This window comes from Capra hircus, unplaced genomic scaffold, assembly GCF_001704415.2.
Source record: "Capra hircus breed San Clemente unplaced genomic scaffold, ASM170441v1, whole genome shotgun sequence".
NCBI lineage: Eukaryota > Metazoa > Chordata > Mammalia > Artiodactyla > Bovidae > Capra > Capra hircus.
In genome coordinates, this window is record NW_017189666.1 from 31748 (window position 1) to 40826 (window position 9079).

A 9079-nucleotide genomic window follows, 5' to 3' on the forward strand; every position below is an offset into this window, starting at 1 on the left:
ATCTGTGTGGCTGCAAGGCCCAAGGAGACAGTGCCAGAAGGGCTGGGGAAGTCTGTCTGGTCTGCTGACGCCCTACTACAGACAGTCCCATCAGAGTGGTCAGGAGAACCGTCACTGGTTCCCAGGTTCTGGAAAGGCCAACCCAAGACGTTGGCTGGAACCTGGAAGCTAGTAGATCTTGGAGTCCGTGTTCACCTTAGAGTGTGGAATGCCCTCCGGAAGAACAGGGTTGGGTGGGGCCTGAGGCACAAAGTCAGGGGATGGGACCCAAGAGAGGGGGGCCCCATATGGCTCCTTTGAAAAGCAAGCAAGGTGGGTGCCAGCTGGCAGAAAGATGGGAGTTTATTTCTCTGGAAAGGGACGCAGCAGGTCAGGCGGGGGTCAGGGCAGGGAGACATCCTCTAGTTTCTGGTCCAGAGTCTTCAGATCATCCAGGAAGCGGGTCGGGGTGAGGATGTGTGAAGAGCCTGGGCGGGAGGGAAGGGTTGTGGGAGTGGCCTTGGCCCCTGACCCTTCCACCCAGAGGGTTGTTCAGGAAAACCCTGGCTCTCAGGACTCAGAAGTCTCACCTCTTGGAAAGGGAAGGGTTCACTCCCAGGGGACCCCATCCCTGGGAAGCCAAGCCCTAACCCCTCTCACCTAGGGCTCCCAGACGCCAGCCCTGCAGAGGCTCCAGGGTTGGGGACCCAGAAGGCACACAGCTATCAGTTCCCTAGGAACCCACAGGCGGGAGAGTCGGGCTCCCAGCCCCTGCCCAGCCCAGGAGACCCCAGTCTTGGCCACTCACCGATGAGCACCTCCCACTTGCCCTCAGTGGCCCTGGTCACTTCGTAGGCGGCCCGCATCTCTGACATGGCCACACCACCCACGATGTAGACAATAAGCCGGGGCCCTGCCCGGGCCTCCACGCCCGCCTTGTTCTTGTGCCAGTGGCCGAAGCGGGCACTGTGTGAGGAAGGCAGGCAGAGGTCAGACTGGGTAGCAGATCACTGCCCGCCCCCCCCCAAACCTCACTTCCTGTGGGTCTGGGCATGTCCCTGGCCTCACCTGACGGCAGCCTGGGAGCTGGGTGTGGGGGCAGGGTCAGATACAAAGGGCCACAGCTTTCGGTCCAGCCGGTCTTCCACAGCATCCTAGGGCCAGAGAGGGAGGCTGAGGAGAGGGGCCCAGGCAATGAGGCCCAAGGTCTGGAGTGTCCTCCATCGGGTATGTTCACAGGCCAAGATCCTGGCAGAAAGGGGCCGCCACCTGTACCTCCAGCCCCTTAATGACCCAGGACCCCGGGCTCTTAGCTTCTTAAGGACCCTGCTCCTGCTCAGCTCCTCAGTGATCCAGGAGTGTGGACCTCCAGCCCCTGGAGAAGCCAAGATTCTGAGCCCCCCACCCCTCAGGAACCCAGAGATCTAGGCATCCAGGATCCATAGGGATAAGGGGGCCTCTAAGCAGGCAGAGATGCCAGGACTCCATACAGATGGCAAGAAGCAGGAAGCCAGGTCCCTGGCCAGGCTGCCGCTGCTTTTGGCTCCCCCAGTGGGGTGGGGGCTGGTATGGGCAGGGCAAAGGGGGACCCAGGTGGCATCCTGGGGGGCAGGAGTGAATAGAGGGGGACAGAGGAGGGGACCAGCAAGTGGAGAGAAGATGAAGCTCTTCTCTCTCTCTGCGCCCCAGTTCCTCCAGTGTGGGATGGGGTTGCCCCCAGAACCCAGGCAGAGCCACAGGGATGCCCATAATGAGGGATTTTCTCTTAAGCCCCGGGGCTTAGGACAGTGAGCAGGGAGGGGGCTGAGCGTGGCCGGCATGGGGGAGGTCAGATCCCACCCCTACCAGCAGTACCTCCATCACGTCCTTGATGATGGGGGTCCAGCGAGACAGCTGATAGGTGGGCTCTGAGCGCTCCCTCCGCTCCAGTCGGCTGGTGGTCCCAGAGCTCTACAGGTGGGGCGGGTGGGGTCGGTGGGGGAATTAGGGAGAAGGAGGCAGGTCACAGATGGGGCCTGTCGGGCTGGGGGAGGTTGCAGACAAAGCGAGGAAGGGAAAACAAGAGAGAGGAAGGAAGAAATACATAGGTGATGAAACCAAGATGAGACAAAGAAGATCAGGGCTGAGAGAGAGACGGGGACGGACGACGGAGGACGTAGAAACAGGGGAGCTGAGAGGCGGTGGACAGGGTGACAGGCGGGGACCTGGGAGAGGGGCAGAAGACAGGCACGGGGAGAACATGAGAGGTACCCGCATTCGAGCGGCAGCAAAGGGCAAGGTCGAGGGCGGAGGCACGTGCCGAGAGCCGAGCCCAGGAAGCTGCTGTGTGTGTTCCGGCTGGACTGGTGGCCCTGAGGCCTCCGGGAGCCCAGGGTCGCCCACGTGCCCTGTGCTGGGGACCCAGCTATCGGCCTGTGGGACTTGGACTGCATGCCCCACACGGCAGCACCACTAGGACTCGGGCTCCATGCCTCGTAGGCCCCACTTCTCCTGTGACTCTGAGACTGGCAACAGCCCTGCTGCCCCCCCACCCCCAGACCCTACTCAGGGCTCCCCATGCTCCAAGAACCACAGCACGCCTGGTGTGTCCCCGCCCTGGTAATGTGCCCTCTGACCCCAGTCACTCCCCTCTGACTCAGCGTCCTCTCCCTGCCCAGCGTACCCCGGGGTTGGTGACAGTGCCCCCCAGCTGCTCCAGGTTCCTGATGAGGTTGCTGTACGCCTGCACATTGGCGTGCTGAATCAGCTTGGCCAGGTTCTCCTCGCTCACACCTGGAGGCGGCCGGAGGGCGGGGCTTTTGTGGAGGCTCACAGGGTGGTGGTAGGCAAGGGAGAGGGTGCAGAGGTGGCCACGCAGGCTTCTGGGTTGAGGGGCTTGGGGTGGGGGCATCCAGCAGTCGAGACACCCTGGGGACCGGGGGAACCACCTACGCTCGCAGAGAGGGCGGATTCCTCACGTTAGAACTCTGGTTGGGAATCCCAGAGGGGGTGATAGATTGGGGGAGCCTCTGGAATCAGTTGAGGGGGCGAAATTTGGAGGGGTCCTAAAAATAGATTCAGAGGGTCTCCATGCCAATGGAGGCAAATGAAGGGTGGCCCAAGGTCCAGAGGGGTATCTGTGGGGTTTGGCATACCTGGTGTGTGGGGGCATCTGTGGGAGTGAAAGCCTCCCACAGTCACCGGAGACCGGAGTGAATGATGGTATACTAAACTCCTCCCCCCCTTCAACTCCAGGCCCCCTACCTACCATTCCGTAGCAGGATGTAGAGCAACAGAACCCGGATCTTGTCGTAGGCTGGCACGGCAGCGTCTAGCAGCACCGGTACAATCAGCTTCATGGCGTCCTTGATCTTCTCGCCCTCTGCGTCCGAGCCCATGGCTAAGTCCTGGGGCAACATGGGGGTTAGCCACCACGTGGGGGGATGGGGCAGGGGAGGGACATTCCCATGGGCCTCGGCAAGACCTCTGGGCTTCATTTTGCTCTACCAGTCTCTAAAGGTTCTATACCTGTTCGCCGTGAGGCCCCACCCCTCACACAGGCCCCTCCTAGCCATAGGCTTCACCCTCTCCGAGGTTCAGCCTCTTCCCCTTCAGGCCACATCCCTCGCACAGGCCACACCTCTCTATAGGCCCCACATTTCCAATGGTCTGTGTGTTAATTCAGAAAAGGTAATGGCAACCCACTCCAGTACTCTTGCCTGGAGAATCCCATGGACGGAGGAGCCTCGTAGGCTACAGTCCATGGGGTCACTAAGAGTCGGACACGACTGAGCGACTTCACTTTCACTTTTCACTTTCATGCATTGGAGAAGGAAATGGCAACCCACTCCAGTGTTCCTGCCTGGAGAATCCCAGGGATGGGGGAGCCTGGTGGGCTGCCGTCTATGGGGTCGCACAGAGTCAGACACGACTGACGCGAACTTAGCAGCAGTAGCAGTGTGTTAATTGCTCACTGGTGTCGGACTCTTCGTAACCCCATGGTCTGTAGACCGCCAGGCTCCTTTGTCCATAGAATTCTCCAGGCAAGAATACCGGAGTGGGTTGCCATTTCCTTCTCCAGGGGATCTTCCTGACCCAGGGATCGAACCTGGGTCTCCCTCATTGCAGGCAGATTACCGTCTGAGCTCCTTAGGCCTGCCTTCCCCACAAGAAACTGCCTCTCCAAGGGGCTGGCCCCCACAGGCCCCACGCCCACACTCCAAGTCTCCTCTCCACAGATCCCACCCCTCACACAGGCCATACCTCTCCAGAGGCCCCAGCCCTTACCCAGGTCCTGCCTTTTTCCAGGCCGGGCCACCACCCACAGGCCACAGACTGCCCCAGAAATGCCTCTCCACAGGCCCTGGCCCCCGACTCCCAGCCCAGCCCATACAGACCCCACCCCTGCCCAGGGCCCACCCACCTGCTCCACGCTGCACAGCTTCTCCACGCAGCCCTTGAAATGCTTCATGCAGTCATCGGCTAAATGCAGGTGCGTCGAGTACTGCAGGGTAGGTGTGCGAATCGGGGGTAACAGACTCAGCTAGGGTGCAGACGGGGTGACAGTTGGAGGCGGCAGGTTCCTGGTCCCCGCTTACCGCTCACCTTGTTCAGCTCCTTCTGGTACTGTGGCATCTTTTTCAGGATATGGGACAGGTCTTTGATGTCGGCCTGGGAACAAGGCTGAGCGTGAGGCCAGGCCCTGCCTATCCGAGGCCCCCAGTCCAGGTTAGGGCTCCAGACTGAGGCCCCACCCCTCCCAAGTGGCCCACCCTGCCCCGGGCCTGCACCCTACACCCTACAGCCTACCTTGTCTGTGGTCAGCCTCTTGCTCTCACAGAAATTCTTTAGGAGCTCCGTGACCTTCCTGGCGGTGAGAGTGGGCAGCGGTAGGTTGGGGACTGGTGCCAAGATGGTCATTTGAGGGCAGAGCTGGGAGGTGGGGGAGTCACATGGCCTGGGGATGCCAGCCAGGGGACACAGGCCCACACTGGAGAGGCGTGGGGAGGCCAGCAGAGGGGTGTGGCTTGTTGACAGGCATTCATGGAGTACAGGTCCACAATGGGATGAAGGAGTGGGGACCGCGTGCCAGAGGGCCCACAACCCCAGTGCCCACTTCGAGCACACGCACGCGTGCACGTACTTGGACACATCCGCGATGTGCATGTGCCGAAGCTCCACCCACAGGTCATCATCCTCGTCCAGCAGCACCGCCTTCTCCCGGGCCTCACTGAGACCGGTGGTCTCATACCTGGGGAAGCCAGAGACATGAAGGTCGCAAGCACTTGCTGAAGACCAGGGACCCCAGGCTGCAGTGACGGCAGAGGGCGAGTTCCAGGGTCTGCCCACCTGTAGGTGTCCTGCTCGATATCCAGCAGGTCGTAGGCCATGGCCTGGAAGGTGAGCTCATGCAGCAGTGGGGACACGGGGTCGGCCGCCCGGTCCATGATGAGCAGCTGTGAGCGAGTCTTCTCAGGGCCCTGGGGTGCAAGGGGTGGGCAGGGGGATGAAGCCCTTGACCCTGACCCTGGCTGGGGCCTCCCTCCACCTCCCCAGAAAGCCCCTCACCTCGCCCAGGTTGGGAGTGTCTGCCTTAAAGGCGTTCAGCTTGGCTAGGACGGCGTGGGCCAGCTGTGCCGTGTCCTCTGGGCCCCTGCAGGTGGGGTGGGCAGACACAGGGTGGGTGCCTCAGGGTGTGGGGTTGGGGAGGGCCAGTCAGCACAGACTGGGAGTCAAGGATGGGGTTAGGGATGGGAGTCAGGGGTCAGGGTGAGGTCTGGAGCTGGGGTTGGAAGAGAGGTGCAAGGTTGGAAGCAGGATGGGGTCAAGGTCAGGGCGGCATCTGGCTGGGACCCACCTGCGGTAGCGGATGGCCGGGTACTCTTGCAGTGTGGCGCACAGGGTGGCGATCTGCTGGGCCAGCACCTCCAGCTGCCGCGCTCGCTCGCCCACCCGGAAGGGGCAGTAGAGGTTGTAGGTGCTGTGGGGGGCATCCAGGGAGAACACCTGCGAGAGCACAGAGCCGCCACCACTGGAGGTGCGCCCCTGCCCAACTCCAGCCGCGGCCATGTGCCACTCCCCGGGCTTCCTCTGGTCTCTGGAGCCTGCTTTGCAGGCCTGGGGCAGCCCCCTAACTACTGTTTTCTGGAATACCGCAGCCCCCTCCGCCTTGGGTGGGAAGACAGAGCGGTGAGCTGTATGCTGCCCCCTGCTATTGCCCAGGGAGACAGAACTCCAGGTGACTTCCACTAAGAGCTCATTCCACCGGTTGTTAGCTGCTTTCCTTTCTGATTCAGCACCCCCTTTACTTATGGCCTTGCCTATTTCCGAGGGAACCTGGGATATTTGGTGACAAAGCCCCACTTCCTACCCAGAACTAGGTTGGGCTATACCTGAGCTTCGTAGGGGAGGAAAGCAAGGTGGATCTCTTTCAGCGTCTTCACCACCTTTGCCAGACGGGAACGACCCAGCTCACTGAACAGGGGCTCAGGGCAGGCTGGGAATGGGCAAGATGGGGCATCAGGCCAGGGCAGCCCTCACACCCCCTTACCCTGACCCCCACACCGCACCCCTACCCGGCTCTCCTCACTCACTGTCGGTGAAGAAGACGTGTGCTGCTTTGTAGGTGAAGGTCGGGGTCCCCCGGAAATCTGCAATCAGGGCCTGTACCGACTGGGGAAGGCGGATCACTCTCCAGGCTTGGCCCAGTACCCTTAGACAGACCATCCCCTGACCCAACCTCCCAGCCACTGCCTGCTCCTCAGACACATACAGACATGCGTGCCGGCACACACGCATGCGCACACACACCCACTATCATAGGCACCTTCTCCGTGGGGCTCAGCAGATAAATAGCCTCCAGGCTGGGGATGGGTTCTCGCCTTTTGTTGATGTCCTCCACAACTAGTAGGAACAGAGAAAGGGGACACGTGTGGATGGCACTGGGGCCAGGGCACATGCAGAGTCGCACACTCAGGGAGCTGGACACTTGGGGTGCAGAGGCAGCAGGGGATATGCACACTCCCTGAGGGTCCTGAGCTTCAGGGGACACATCCATGGATCACAAGAGCTACCATGGGCAGGGCTCTGGCACATGCAGGATCACACAGTCATCGCCTCCTGGGGATCGACCTTAGAAAGTTACACATTCTCGGGGTCACATGCTGAGAGCCCCACATGCAGTTCCACACAAAGGGGTTGCACAGCTGGGGAGGCTGACCCCTTAGGGGTTGCAGCTGGGGAGCCCCTTGCGTGGAAAGCCTGCCTATCTAGGGGTTGCCATATCAGGGCTGTCTGTACAGGAAACTGCATTCTTGGAAGTCCTGGACAATTTCAGGGGATCCCACACTCTGGTCCCAGCTGGGAAGCCTGGGGTTGGGGCAGCCACTCACTGGTGATGCCCTCGGCCAAGATGTCTGACATCTTGCCAGCAGGACGACAAGATGCGCATGCTCGGGTGGTCCATGATGAGCACCTGTCCAGATGGATGGAATGGACAGAAAAGAGGGTGGGAGAGGCTGAAGCTGTCCCTGAGGAGGGGCTAGAGCCACAGGCAAGTCTCTCAGCTTCATGAGCTGATTGAACAAGAGGACCCAGGACCCCACCCAAGCCCATCCCAGACCCACCCACGTGACCTCTGTGGACCAGCAGCCTCCTCAGGGAGCTGGAGGGGGGCTGTCCCACATTCAGGGCCCCGACATGGGTTTAGACAAGGCATTCTATCTTGCCCCTACCTTCCACTCCCCATCTTTCTTGACGCTCCGAATGACTCCACTCAAAATTTCTGCAGGGAAAATGAGGGCCGGCTCAGAATGTGGGGTCCTCTGGCCCCACGGTGCCCCCCAACATTCTGGGTCCTGGGCTGGACTTCCATTGGAACTCCCATTTACTCCTCCCCCTCAGTCCTTTGAGGTAGCTCCTGTCACCCCCAAATTATAGTCAGGGCCACTGAGGTTCAGAGAGGAGAAGTAAGTTGCCTAAGGACCCTCAGCACCTAAGGGGCAAGTGCCTGGAGCATAAGTAGTAGATAAATATGCGTTAGATAAACGAATAACTGGAAAGCCACGACTCACATAACAGGTCTACCTGCCTCCAGAACTGGGCTCTCCATCCCCCTGTCTACTGGAGTACTCCTGGCATGTAGATTTCAGCCACACCCTCATTCCACCTCCATCGTTTACCCTGAACCAGAACGCAGGACCCCTGGATCCCTGTCTGAAACATGCGTGGCTGTGGTTATCCCCTTACCCAATATCCAGCCTCAGTTTCCTCATTTGTAAAATGGAATCAATGACTCTCCTGTCTCTCCATCAACCCCTTCATAGGAGGAGGCCCCTTTTTCAGTTGGGGTCTGGGGAGTTTGAGCCACAGTCGGCTCTGCCTAGCGGAGGGAGTGGGCAAAAGTGCCAGAGCGGCCCCGCCCAGCAAGAGTGTCTTGTCCACTGTTATCAGCACTGCCAGGGCGGAAGGAGGCTCTGAGGCCGGAACTACCGGAGGTGGGGGAGGGGACGACCTCCAGTCCCCCCGCGCCATCCCCCCACCGCCCAAGAACCCGGCCCGGGAGGCCTGGATGCCAGGGTCCCCAGGCTGCAAGGGACTCTTGGGGGCCGGGCAAAGAGTAAGGCGTCCCCCGCCCCTGGATCTGCATTGGAGCCTGGACGCGCATCCTGAGCACTCTCACCAGCTGGGGTCGCTGACCAGCGCACCCAGGCCCGGCCGCGGTCCGCACCATGGGGCCCCAAGAGTCCAGCCCGCCGAACTTTGCCAGGTTCAGAGACCCGGGAGCCTGGCTGTCCAGCGGTGCCCTCCCCACGCCCATTCTCTAGGGGGTCCAGAAGTCCATACCCAGCGCCTGTCTACGCCACCCTTAGTCTGATTCCTTTGGGTCCCCGCAGTTTAGTCTCCCAACTTTGTTCCGCTCCCTCAAGGGAGAGCCAAGTCCCCGCCCACCCCTCGAGGGTCAGGTGCTCGACGCCCTGCCAGGTCCCCAACTCCCCGCCGCTAGACTCCCAGAGTCCGTGCGCCCCCTGCCCCCGCCCCCAGGGGGCGGCACTCACTTTCTCCTACCACCGCCTTCAGCCCGAGGGCGCCATCTTCCCTAGGGCGCCGCCGCTTCGGGTCT

General features: G+C 61.1%; 1 protein-coding gene across 1 annotated transcript; it reads right to left on the bottom strand.

Annotated features, from left to right (window-relative positions):
- Positions 1 to 318: 318 nt before the first annotated feature.
- Positions 319 to 9075, bottom strand: STXBP2 (syntaxin binding protein 2; the record flags this gene model as incomplete). The annotated part of the gene is given in 20 exon segments (XM_018044642.1): positions 319 to 467; positions 788 to 945; positions 1048 to 1133; positions 1834 to 1929; positions 2642 to 2751; positions 3227 to 3365; positions 4382 to 4462; positions 4564 to 4629; positions 4768 to 4825; positions 5102 to 5209; positions 5308 to 5438; positions 5527 to 5611; positions 5816 to 5964; positions 6351 to 6454; positions 6552 to 6630; positions 6785 to 6861; positions 7350 to 7383; positions 7385 to 7432; positions 7692 to 7741; positions 9015 to 9075. Coding segments are annotated over 20 exon segments (1806 nt in total), but the record flags the coding sequence as incomplete, so codon positions are not given.
- Between the last annotated feature and the right edge of the window lie 4 nt (positions 9076 to 9079).